The sequence below is a fragment of the Rhododendron vialii genome, chromosome 9a, assembly GCF_030253575.1.
Source record: "Rhododendron vialii isolate Sample 1 chromosome 9a, ASM3025357v1".
NCBI classification, from domain to species: Eukaryota; Viridiplantae; Streptophyta; class Magnoliopsida; order Ericales; family Ericaceae; genus Rhododendron; species Rhododendron vialii.
This window is the reverse complement of record NC_080565.1, coordinates 26,832,322-26,846,316: the sequence shown is the minus strand read 5'-3', so window position 1 is coordinate 26,846,316 and position 13,995 is coordinate 26,832,322. Positions and strand designations below refer to the sequence as shown.

Sequence of the window (13,995 nt, the reverse complement as noted above, 5' to 3'; positions counted from 1 at the left end):
ATATTCTCGGAATATTTCTATTTGACCAGGCAGTTGACCGTTGACCATCCACGTCAGCGTTGTCCGATTGACGTGTCATATGACGTGGCACCCATGGACCCATTTCTGCTGACGTGGTGTGCTGACTAGGCTGGTGACTCATCACCTAGTCAGCATTGACCGCCCATGTGGCATTGATCACGCATGCCTGACGTGTGCCAGCGTGTGCCATCCACCTGCTGGGGTGTGCCAACCACTGTCCCGCGCGTGTCGCACACCCGCACGCGTAGATTTGACGCGCTGCTTCTTCTAGCTGCGCGTACGGCTCACTTCGGCGTCGCCCAGTGATTTTCCGACCACTCCCGATCTAGTCATGACGAGACGAACACAACCCCATGCTCCAATCTCGCATTCGACGACTCCTGGTATGAACCACCCTTGAACCGCCTCTCCGCCACCTCGTCTCTGGTCATTGCCGCCACCTCCGAGCTCCTCTGGCGACGTGCTACCCCAATCCATGATCGTCTCCTCGAGGTGAACACAATCCAATGCTCAAAACTTGTCTTCGATCATCCACGACCTTGGGCTTTTCAAAACAGCCTCTTCGCCCGTCGCCGACTCCGCTGCTGCAATCGAATGGCTCCTGAGCCATCTTGGGTGACAAAACACGAGGTTTGTGAACAACTTTTTTTTTCAAAAATCAAACCCGTGATTTTTCCAAAGACCCTCTTCTTCAACCCTACTTTGATACCAATTGTTAGGACCGAGAGGGACACCACACACACAAACTCACGCAGTGATTTCAGAGAAAAACTCCCTTTGATTATATATTCACACAATATACAATAAAGATGAAAAAACTCTCCGGGAACCACACGCCGGTTCCTCTCCGGGAGGCCACAACTCGGCCCCCTACGCTTGCCTCACCCTCTCCCTCACATTATGTCACACCCTAACCCTAATATGGTTTACAACTATATATAAGGGACTCTAAGGGTAAATAAGCTCAACACCCAACACTAAGGGTGTTATACAAAATAACCCCACCACTATGGGTGGACCCCAACATACAAAATAGTACATAAATAGGAAAAACGAACAAAAAGACGACGTTAGAAAGGAAATCATTCCAAAATGTTGCAACTTAAGATGATTTCCCTCATTGAGGATGGCATTTAGGTCAGTGCTAGTGTCACGCCCTCGATTTTCAACATAATTAAGTAATACATTTCAATACAAGAGAAACCTCGCATATCATATACGTTACCCAAATGAGTTTCCCACCTGTTTAATTTACAAACATGTCCTTAAGTTTAGATAATTACAACTTTAGTCAAAAGAAAATTCAGTAATAATTAGTTACAAAACCACCTTTAACAAAATGAGATCTTCACAAAGATGACGAAATAACCAGTGATGTCAGCTTCCAAAAGTCTTTTACTGTCAAGCACACAATGCATGCAATCTATTGCCCGGCATCAGAACCTGAAAAGAAAGATTTGGTTGAGCTACACTAGCCCAGTAGAGAATTCTAAGCTCAAGCTATATGTAGTTTGAATGAATCATACACCGAGAATGAATGAACATGGACAGATACGCCTATAGTACAAGTGGCTACCAACAAACTGCAAATTATCGCCTAAGAGTCCTAGACTTCACATCAATGTCACTAGCCGTTTACTTCTTTAACTAGTTATGTTATTAAACTCACGTCATTCCACATTTGTCTATAATCAAATCAAAACATCTTATCATTCTTCGTACGGTAGTACAATCTTTCTCGTGTCCACATTGATCTTCATTAAATCCCTTTATTGCAAAACCTTTCTTTTCCTTTAATCCGGTATTTCCCATCAATCATCACTAGGGTCACCTCGGGTCTAGTTCCCTCGAGCGCAGGGTCACCCCGAGTCTTTTCCCTCAATAACAATAATCAGTTGGGGTCACCTCGGGTCTAGTTCCCTCTAGCGCAGGGTCACCCCGAGTCTTTTCCTCCAATAATATGAATCAGTTGGGTCACCTCGGGTCTAGTTCCCTCGAGCGTAGGGTCACCCCGAGTCTTTTCCCTCAATAACGACCACTTGGGTCACCTTTCACGCTTTTCACAATTGACATCATTTCGTAATCAATTTCATCACCACTTTGATGGTTATACCACTGAATTTTAAGTAATCATTACGTGATTCCACAATTTTACACATTTATACTTCCTCTTTGTTTACATACCCGCATCTTACATGACGTACTAGGCCCATACATAAAATCCTACAATACTCTGTCCATTAGTTATTCACTTTCATTCTGCTTCCCATTTCACAAACATCCATTCATTCAATTGAATCCAAAGACCATTTAATCAATCGTATGGCATTATAAGACCAACAATCTACCATATCGCATATACTCAAATACACACATCCTCACCGTACCCCTAAGTACACCCTGTACCTTCGCATACCACATATCAACCCACGATTAGACTCTACGATGCCCGATTATCTAGTTTCTATACTCGGAGTCCGTAAAAGCATGTACTAAAGGAATCTAAGAATTTTACGAGTCGAGAGAGAGAACGGATTGCACTACTACTCGTCGAATCCCTAGACATGTTCACTCTAGTCCATTGAATGCCACTCTAAGTGAGAAACGAGTAATACTCACCAAAACACTTGGAAGGATGCATAAACAATCCCATTAAAGTCAATGAAAAGCTTCGACATGCGAGTTAAAAGATATATGGAAGCAGCTGAAAGATACTGCAGCAGCTCAAAGAAGCAGCTGAAACTCCTGATCTCCTACCGGTAGAACTTGAAAATAGAAACGCAACCTACCGGTAGGCAAGCAAGTCCTACCGGTAGAACTTGAAAACAGAAAGGCCAACATTCAAGTTCGTGCTTGACCTACCGGTAGGCAAGCAAGTCCTACCGGTAGAACTTGAAAACAGAAAGGCCAACATTCAAGTTCGTGCTTGACCTACTGGTAGGCAAGGAATTCCTACCGGTAGAAGACTGAAGACAAGAAGGCCAAATTCCAAATTTAGGCTTCCTACCGGTAGAAGACTGAAGACAAGAAGGCCAAATTCCAAATTTAGGCTTGACCTACCGGTAGGCAAGGAATTCCTACCGGTAGAAGTTAGGTACGTTGAGCAGCTTTTGAGCTGCTGCTATACGTTTGAGCTGGTTGACGAAATTTCTCAAACGTTCTACCGGTAGGTGAAAAGTTCCTACCGGTAGGGAATCGATTTTCCGGTAGAGTAACAATGTTCTACCGGTAGAAAGGACGGGCCTACCGGTAGGAATCCAGGAAAAACAGACAATTCTGACAGCAACTACGAATTTTCAATCCAAACTTAAACACAACATTACAAGCACGATTCATGCACCAAATCACTCATAAAACATATAAAGAGAGGTAGAATTCCCTACCTCAAGTGATTCGATCGAAACCCAAGCGATTGATCAAGCCCTAGACTCCGAAAACTTCAAAATCAACCGAATCTCCTCCTCCGAGCGAAACCCACGAAATTTCAAGCTCAACAACGTGAATGGATGAAGGTTTGGAGGTTATTTACCATGGGTTTTGAGTCCGGGTTGGAGAGGGAGAGAGAGAGTGTGTGTGTCGAGAGAGAGGGAGAGCCGAGAGGGAGGGGAAAGAGAGAGATGGGAGAATTTTAATCTCCTACACACATACACACCCTTTTATACTAACACCCACAAATATCGCACTTGCACTCCCTCGATTATCAATTCCAACACATTGACCCCAAATAAAATAAACTCAATCAATTTCACATTTTTCTCAATTTCTAATATTTATGAAACGTTTAAATAATATCCGAAAAATACGGGTCCTTACAGCTAGAACCATTGGTTAAACTGTCAGTGATCCCAACATGACCGATGAAGTCTTTGAAACAAAAATCTGAAGCAGACAGCATCGTGTGGTTCTTCATCTTGTAGCTTAAACATCATCTATGAATCCCCATCAGCTGTTTCAACCTTCACGATCGATTAGTTTCTGAAAAATTGCCTATCAATACAAGTAAAATGATACCAATCACCAACTTCTGATATATAAGGTAAGCCAAAATTGTTGACATCATAATAAGTCTATAAATGATGCTAGGAAGCTAGCTTTTTGGAACATTGTAATAAGATAGATACTGAAAAAGAGCATGAAAATATTCCCACAGAGCTACGTAGATTCTTACGTATAAAGTTAGATGTTTATCAATTCTCAGATGTACGGTTAGGTTATTTTTATGGAGCACGAAAAATTAAGACCATTAACATGATGCATGTACTACAACTTCTCAAACTTACGGGACAAGAGCGATACGATTTTAACCCTTGATATAGTTCGTGGTAGGATATTAGAAGCTTCACCAGGCGAATTCAATAGATTGATTTTGCCCTCTATGATCCATAAAGTTGGAAGTAAAAGGTTAAAAAAGAAGAAGGTTTAACGCCTTCCGTTAGCTCCATCCGTTACAAATTGACGGAATTGGACGGCGGAGACTTTATTGTTAATGGAATGGTTAGTTCAAGTGTCTTTTTGTCATTAGTTAAAGTCTAGGTATTTTTTTGTAAAGTTTTTGAAAGTTCAGGAATTTTTTTAAAATTTTCTTTTCAAAATGAAAAATGAGAGAGGCCTTCTTTGAAATTGGAGTGAGAGAGAGGCGTGTATATCTTGGAAACCAACTTCCTTAATTCGTTTGGGTAAGATCTTGCAATCCTGAAACGAACTATATGTCCGTTGGATTGATTAATAGACAGAATTTCAACCTTGACTAATGTAATTGTATGGAAAGTTGAAATAAGTTCACATTTTGAAAGGACATAAAATGAAAAACACCGTGGAATACATCGTCATTCCATATGATAGCATCAATCTTCGCCCTTGAAAATTAATACTCAATCTAATCCATTCAGAGTGTCACGTAGGACTTCTCACTACCAAACTCTGTACGAGAGAATCTGGGCCCTAGAATTAAACCAAAGATTCACTCACAATTCAATCACAGCCTTCCATTCTGTCATAGAGAACAGTTGTGAGAGAGACATTTTATAAAACCACTATCCGTTATATAGATTTTGGTGATTGAATATGGAAATAAGAAAAGATATTATTACCTTTTTGAGCTCCAACCTTTGAAAATCATAGAAGAAGAAGGTATGTTTCTTAGAAATAGGAAAAAGTTTCAGCCTTTAGATAATCACAGAAGAAGGTACGTTTTTTCTTGCATGGTTTCCTGCAAATCTTCCTTGCGAACAGCAAGGCTCCTAAATAATCAATTTACCAATATCAATCACGGCCAATAAAAAGGTTATGTTGCCAAAGATTTAGGTGATTTCGGTGAAATACGTCATACATTTTATAGCTTATAGGCGATTTAGGAAATTTCAGCTGAAGATTTGTACATTTGACAACAGTATATCAGGAATTCTCAGCCGAAGAAAATAAGGAATCAATATTTTAGGAAATCTTAGTCGAAGAATTGTACATTTGATAATAGCGTACCAGAAAATCACAATTTTTGGTGCCTAAGATTTGTACCCTCGTTCATTATTCCCAAATATATATCTCTAACCCTACTATTCGTAAATATCAATCGTCCGGTGGTCCAAAATATAGGAAATTCAAAAAACACTGCTCCATATTAAATAGATTTGGTGGAATATATTGTTGCCTTTGTATTTACAAATTTGGTGAGGTCTTCCCAAAATCCTGTGGGAACCAATTAATTGTTGGGGTCTTAGAATGGAAATGAAGTTATACATGGTTGAAGTTAAATGTCATACACCTACTTGAAAATAACTGAATCTAAGTTAAATATTCAACCTCAGCAACATCTTTAATCCAAAAAATTACAAACACCAAATATTATTCCGTACAAGATATTGAGCAATGTAGAGGACCTAATCAGTGCACATCAGTCACTAGTACTAGCATAACCAATGAACAGTATAGCCACAAACGTGCTCCACCGAATGAAACAAAACCAAACAACACAATTTCATCCATCCGTGAAGTGATTATAAGAATGGAGAAATTAATTTCCACATCCTCCCGTAACTGAAACTAGGCTGTCTTTGTAGATGAAATTCGGCTCACCAGAAATTTGCAAGTCCCGAGCCTGTTTGGTAACCATGTCATACAAGAGTGGGGTTCCTCTTCCTCTAGATCTGAAATCAAAAGGCTGCACGTCGGTCCAGATTAGAAGCTCATTCTTATTCCAGAAACCCACCGAAATACATATATAGAGTGGAGGTGGCGGTTCCACAGTGAATTCATGAGACCACCTGTATGAGGAGAAGGATTCCCCAGCCTTAACCAGGCGGTTGAAGTCCTTCTTCATCACCCATACTTCAATGGATGTGCAGTTTTCCTCGCAGAAAGAGAAAATTGCTGCAAGGGAGTCCCCTAGCAATGCCAAGTGACATTCTCTAAAGGACAATACGGGTCTGAATTTGGTGTACCTCTCTGGCAGCAGTGTCAAATGGAACAACTCCGTACTCATGTCAAACGAAAGAACTAGCTCCCCAAATAGATAGTCAGTGTCAACGCCGCGTCCACGGTCGTTGGGGAGTGAGTGCAATGAAAAACACCATCGTTGTGATTGTACATGCTGATGATTGCTTCATCCGAGACATATACCTCTTGGACAATATCATCCACATTGAGAACTCTCCAAGAACCAGGACCTAATTCGTAAACTTCAGCACAATTAATGAAAGCATTTCGGGTAACTTTCTCCCTGTGGAAATTTACAACTTTAACTACCTTGATACTTTTCGTTGTGAGATCAAAACCAAACCCAACCATGCAATAAGCCACCTTCCTATATGGTGGGACGTCAAAGTTGGACACGGGGAGAATGCTAAATGCCCTAGTTGCAGGATTCCAGAGGGCAATAGTTGGTAGCCGCTCGACATTAGATCCAACTCGAGAACAAATAGCACTATTTGGCCGCCAGTATAAACAAAATATGCCGTCACAGGGACCCAAAACTAAATCTGGTTTCCTGTCAAATCCAAAGTTAAGATTCACAGGCTGGAAATAACGTGCGAACTCACCTTCTGTGAATACATGAAAGGCATCATGCTCAACTATCAGACCGTCATGGTTACCATTCCAACTGACCAGCCTATCGGGAGTATTAACATGTCTCAGATGTGAGCCAATAAAGTTAGGGTTTGTAGGAAGAGCATGCCATCTTTTACAAACACTCTTGAATCGGATTAGAGATTTGACGGGCAATCTCGAAAGGATTTCATCAATTACATCATCAGGAAGAAGATGCCAGCTGCTGCTTGCCACTGATTGATCCTTGCCAAAAACAAAAAAAAACCAAAGGAAATCAGGGCAAAGCAAGCTCTAAAAAAGGGATTACAAGTACCAGAAACCTTTTCTTTTCCCGGTAGTTACTCAATTCGTTTCATGCCCAAACAAGAAGACATAAACACGAGGGCATACCCCAGCTATACAACACAGTAATCAGCAAACAGGCTACACAAAATCAGGAACAACCTACACAACTGTGAAACCATCTCAGAGACAGAAAACAACATGGCTGAGCACAAGTTGCAAGCTAAATCACGAGGGAAGCAAAACTAAAACTAACACCAGTTCATAAGCATAATCATGAAGGATTCAATATCTGAAGGAGACTCCAAACTTGACATAGGAGCCTGTTTCCATTGATATCCTTCACCCTCCTCAAAGAGCTATCGCATTTCTTATGGCACTCATCACCTTAAGGATGAAGCGATCAGTAGACATAGCTTTCTGTTGAAACACTCTTACATTCTCTCACGCAAGACATGACAAAGAAGCCTTTTATCACCTCCACAAAGAAGCCTTATCAGCTCCACAAAGAATGAAGAGGTTGCCAGTAAAGGCCAATCGAGACAGATTAACTATATAATGGCACTTTAGTTTCTGACCCCCACATTCACTTAGTTACATTACTAGGAACGATTGCTCTGACAAGGAATCAAGAGTGTGGATCTGTGTTCAGACAGAGACAGCTCCAATGCAACTTGATGCTCCTCAAGCAAAGCATGAGTTTGACACGATCACAACAAATCTGAGTCCGACAAACCCAATAATTGTCCAGCTTCGGTTACACAGGTGAGGTGAAAAACTCAATTACATCATAATTTACTCATTCCTAGGCTAAAATAAAATAACAACAATTAGTACTACTATTGTTTTTGTCAATAATTATAATAATAAAAGCGATGCCAATCACAAGAATTGAGTTAAATTTCACTTTAGGCACAAATCAAAATCTCTCCGTACATTCTTTGAAATAATTAAGGATTTTACGAAAAAAACAAAGTAAGCAGCAGCATACCTTGTTAGCTCGGAACGACTTGGCCCGTAGATTTCTAGCCCTAATCCACCAGCATATACCACAAATCAAATCCCAAAACTTGATATATAACACACACACACACACACACAGAAAAAGTATATATCTTTGCGTGCGAGTGTAAATATGTATACATACGTAGCCACGTATGTTTTGACGATTTTGGAATTGCCGTCGGGGGACCGCGAAGAATCCATGAGATTAGAAATGGAGTAGCCAAGGAATCCGATGAGAACCATCATCACCACCGATAGAGGGATCAGCAGCAAATCTCTGATCCCCGCGTCCAATACCAAAACTTCCGCCATTAGATATATCAGAGCTTCCGTTTCTCTCTCTCTCTCTCTCTCTCTCTCTAATCACTTTCCCGTTCTATTCTATTCTAATCGATTCTAAATAATACTCCCCCGTCCCTTATTAGAAAGTATGATGATCGCCTAGGGCACGCCTATTCGAGTCCATTCTCGGTCCAAAAAAATACGGATTTTTTTTTTATAAATTCTAAGTTCCGTTTGTTTGGACGTAAAATAATTTTTTGTAAAATATTTTATCTATTTTTTGGTGTTTAGTTGGGTAAAAAATGAAGAAAATATTTTCTATTAATTGGATGAAAATGATTTACTCTTAAATTTTCCGTAAGTTATTTTCCGAGATAAACACGCTGCCTTCTTTTGCAATTATTGCTGCTCAGTTTCCTCGATCGTCAGTCCTGACTTACGTTCAACTCTAATATTCTCAAATCTATCCACCATTTAAGGCCCCTCCCTCCTCTCTTTACACTATTTTGTTGATTTCTGAAAATATTTTCAAATACCAACCAAACACCGAAAAATAAAAGTTTGTTTTTTGAAAAAATATTTTACATTGGAAAACATTTTACATTGTAAAACATTTTACATTGAACAAACGGAGCCTTAATGTAACTGTATGAAAAGTTGAAATATAAATTGACATTTTGAAGGAGATAAAATGGAAAACACCGTTGAATACATCATCATTCCATATAATAGCATCAATCTTCACCCTTGAAAATTAATACTCAATCTAATCCATTCAGAGTGTCACGTAGGACTTCTCACTACCAAACTTTATAAGAGAGAATCTAGGCCTTGGATTAAACCAAAAATTCGCTCACAATTCAATCACAACCTTCTATTCTGTCATAAAGGATAGTTGTGAGAGAGATATTTTATAAAACCACTCTCCGTTATATAGATTTTGGTGATTGAATATGGAAATAAAAAAAAAGATATTATTACCTTTTTGAGCTCCAACCTTAGAAAATCACATAAGAAGAAGGTATGTTTCATAGAAATAGGAAAAAATTTCAGCCTTTAGCTAATCAATTTACCAATACAATATCAATCACGTCCAATAAAAGGTTATGTTGCCGAAGATTGAGGTGATTTCGGTGAACTACGTCATGCATTTTATAGCTTATAGGCGATTTGGGAAATCTCAGCTGAAGATTTGTACATTTGATAATAATATATTAGGAATTCTCAGCCGAAGAAAATAAGGAATCAATATTTTAGGAAATCTTAGTCGAAGATTTGTACATTTGATAATAGTGTACCAGAAAATCACAATTTTTGGTGCCTAAGATTTGTACCTCGTTCATTATTCCCAAATATATATCTCTAACCTTACTATCCGTAATTATCAATTGTTAAAAAAACTGTACCAATCCAGTGGTCTAAAATATAAGAAATTCAAATAACATTGCTCCATATTATATAGATTTGGTGGAATATATTGTTTCCTTTTTATTTAGAAATTTGGTGAGGTCTTTCCAAAATCCCGTGGGAACCGATTAACTGTTGGGGTCTTATAATGGAAATGACAAAAGTTACGGCCGGCTAGGAAAAATAGCAGATCAGATTTCATATAAACTTTCCATTTACTGTTCTTTTTTTACCAAAATGCCAAAGGTTAAATAAATGGTGGAGATTTATGAAGAAAAATGTGTATAAATCCACCGGTTTGTGTAGAGATATGCATGTGGTCCTCACACCATCGTAAAATGTATTATAGATAAACTTATTAACTTATTAACGGAGCTTCCGTTAATTCAGAGTTTGCGGAAACCAAATTACAGTGGCTCGCAAGCTGCCACACAACCCCTCTCCCAAAACGACAGCGCTTCTCGCAACATTTATATATATTAAAAAATAAGGTTAAAAAATTAAGTGCTCTAATTTTCAATCTGTTTGAATTAATGCGAAAATTTTATTTTTCTAATCATTTTATTCCAAAGAGTCATAATTAATTTTTGACTTTAATAGTCCTTTTGGATGGTGAGAAAGGATGGATAAGAAAGGGAAGTCTTTTCTCATAAAATCTCACCATTTTTTGTGAGATTGGATGAGAAAGGAGAGAAGCTAATCAAAACATTTCATTTTTGTACTTTTCTCACCAAAATAGTCAATCCAAATGAATGATTTTACTAGAAACCAAAACCCTTTCTTTTCTTTTCTCTTGAAATCACTTCATCCAAAGGCGCTGTAAGTCTTTCACATGAGAGCCCTAAGTTGTACAACCAAATGAATAACAGATGCTGATAAATAAAAAAAATGAATAACATATCTCTAGTGCTATACAAGAGCCCTATGGTCAAAAATTTATTACTCCCTCCGTCCCTAAATAAGTGTTCGGCGTGCAAACCTAGGCCTTACAAAAAATGCATATTTTTTGTTAAAAAATCTAATTTTTTTTCACAATCTAATAGAACTCATTGCTATCTATTCATTTGTGAAAAAAAATTGATTTTTTTAACAACACAAATATTTTTTTTAAAGGCCTAGGTTTGCGCGCCGGACACTTATTTAGGGACGGAGGGAGTATGATCTTTTAGAATAAAATGAATAGAAAAATACGATCTTCGCAACGGTTCAAACAGATTCAAAATTGAAACACTTAATTTTTTATTCATATATTTAAATGTATAAACCGTCTAAAAATTTGCCCTGTCTCCCTTGCTATCCCAAAACGACAGCGTTTTTGGCAACATTTATATATTATGGAGTAAAAAATATGGATAAAAAATTAAGTACTTCAATTTTTAATCCGTTTGAACCAGTACGAAGGTGTTATTTTTCTAATAATTTTATCCTAAAGGGTCATAATTAATTTTTGACTTTAAGGCTTTCATATGAGAGTCCTAAGCTGTACAACCAAATGAAATGCACATACTTTAGGATTCTCATATGAGAGTCCTAGAGTCAAAAATTAGTTATGATTATTTAGAATAAAATGATCAGCAAAATAAGATCTTTGTACTAGTTCAAACGCGTTGAAAATTGGAGTACTTAATTTTGGGAAATGATTTTGCTATTCCCTTTTTTGTTAACGCCACTCTCCTGCAAATGTATTTTTGCACCAAAAATACACTTGCAGGGGAATAGCGTTAACAAAAAAGGGAGTGGCAAAATCAGCAGCCTTAATTTTTTATCCATATTTTTTACTCCGTAATATATAAATGTTGCCGAAAACGCTGTTGTTTTGGGATAGCCAGGGAGACGGGTGCGTGGCAGCTTGTGAGCCACTTGTGATTCGTTTCCGCAAACTCTTAATTAAGGGAAGCTCCGTTAATAAGTTTATCTCTATAAATTATTATATTACTAGTGCATGCCCGTGCCTGAAGGCACGGCTCGAACGATCGACACACGTAAATAAGCACTGAACTCACGTACATATTCGAGTGACCTTAGTTATGTGTGAACAAACTGATCGTGCCCAAAGGCACATACCAACATAATTTTATCACTACAAAGAACAAACCAATTACTCGTGCCTACAAATTTAGAGTGTATTTACTATTTAAGATAGGAATGTATTACAATCAGATTGGATTTCTACATGAATTCATATTGTGCATCCACTCATTTTCTACTGTAATATATTAAAAACGAAAGAAAGAAAAGAAACTGAACTATTCACACAATGTGTACTAAAGCAGAGAAAAGGAAATTTGTATATCGACCCATGCAATTGCTAATCCACCATTTGTTGCTGATACACCACCAAAGCAATGGTCACCAAAATTAGTTTATTGGGACTGCACAAAGCAAAACTCAAGAGAAACGGATTAAAATAGGGGAAAAAATAGAGTTTACAAATGCATAGAATGAAATGATATTTCCGGTTGGCAATGCGGAGATGGGGGAAGAGGATGGAAGCAAGAGGAAAAGGAGGAGGTTGTACGAATATATACATTCTTGGGGCCCGTTGGGGGTGCTTACAGATGAGTTAAGCTCCACTATATACTCTTATCCACCATATTCTGCCAAACTCAAATTTTTTGACTCATCCATGATCTTGTAGATTTTGCCCTCAATAACATGTGTAGAAAAAATGAACTTGGATTGAGTTTTTGAACAGTACCGTGTTGTGGAGTTTTTGAACAAACTACAAACCTTGAATGGAAATTAATGGCAATATCACAATAATAGTGGACAAATCTAAAATTGTACCAGCGATGAAGTTCAATCTTGAACTGAGAAGAAAGAATGCGATGTTATCCCCCACGTTGCAACCATTGACGTTTCAACGTGTAAAAGTCTCACCCTAGACAAATAAAAAGCTAATGTTATAAACCTAAAAATTGCAAGATTTAAAAAAAAAAAAAACAGAGAGAAAGTCTACCATATTCATTATGCGAATTGGTTTCCTCAATCAGATATCCCTTTCGGTGTAGTTCTACCTCACCTGTAAGAAAACAAACTTTTTACATTTGTATAGAGAAAAAGAGAGATAAAGATTAACGGGTTACAAATGTCACTGTCATTATCATCTGTTAAACCATTCTTCACCTTTAAATTCTTCGACTAATGCTCCTTTGAAAAGAGAAATCTCTGTTCCTCATGCTAGTAAAATGTGTCCAGCGCCCATGGCAGAGGCACCATTGTCGCTCTTTTTAAAGTAATGGGTTTAATTTTTCCTTTTCTTAGTAATAAATCGATGCAAAGCAATTAGTTGAATCTAAATAAGTTATGGGTGATGTTTTTATGTGATCCCTTCCATAGTCTTTTCACATTTATGATAAAGATTTGCCAAAATTATGGAGTAGTATTTCTAACTTTCCATATATTTTGCTTCTATAATTCTACAATTATATAGGAAAAAAATCTTATATAGGAAAATCAGCAATTTCCTATATAAATCTTATATGGAACGGAAGTTGGCAATTTCCCAAGATTTACGTAGATGGCAAATCTTGCTCAATTATATATGGGAAGTGTTTTATTTTTTTTCCTATTCAACCGAGATTTCCTTTTTAACGAAGATTACCACATATATCTTTGTCCAAAGAACATAAGTTATTTACTAAATTGCCATTGGTTTGTATGTGAAGGGTGGAGAAATTTGGACCGTTGAATTTGTTTGTATGATTAGATAAAATATGTGTTAAAGAGAAATCTGAACCGTTGAGAAGGAATATTTCTAAAGAAACCTGTCCTGTTTTATAATATAGCTATCTACATAATAAGGGAGAATGGTTTTTGAATCTTATGTCCTACATAAATCCTAACCATTAATTTGCTTCATGAATCCTACCGTTCTTCCTCTCCCTCCCTCTTTCTCAAATAGTGGTAATTGCACAATTGCCATTAATCAAATTTTACGTTCAAAATTGAGAT

At 37.8% G+C, this 13,995-nt stretch overlaps 1 protein-coding gene across 1 annotated transcript; it reads right to left on the bottom strand.

The window, feature by feature from the left end:
• Positions 1–5,740: 5,740 nt before the first annotated feature.
• LOC131302079 (putative F-box protein At3g24700) lies at positions 5,741–8,747 on the bottom strand. Its single transcript, XM_058328669.1, has 3 exons — positions 8,495–8,747; positions 8,339–8,378; positions 5,741–7,308 (listed from the first exon to the last, which is right to left on the bottom strand). The coding sequence occupies exons 1-3, from the start codon at positions 8,662–8,664 to the stop codon at positions 6,514–6,516; spliced, it is 1,005 nt and encodes a 334-aa protein (XP_058184652.1). The 5' UTR covers positions 8,665–8,747; the 3' UTR covers positions 5,741–6,513.
• Positions 8,748–13,995: the final 5,248 nt, after the last annotated feature.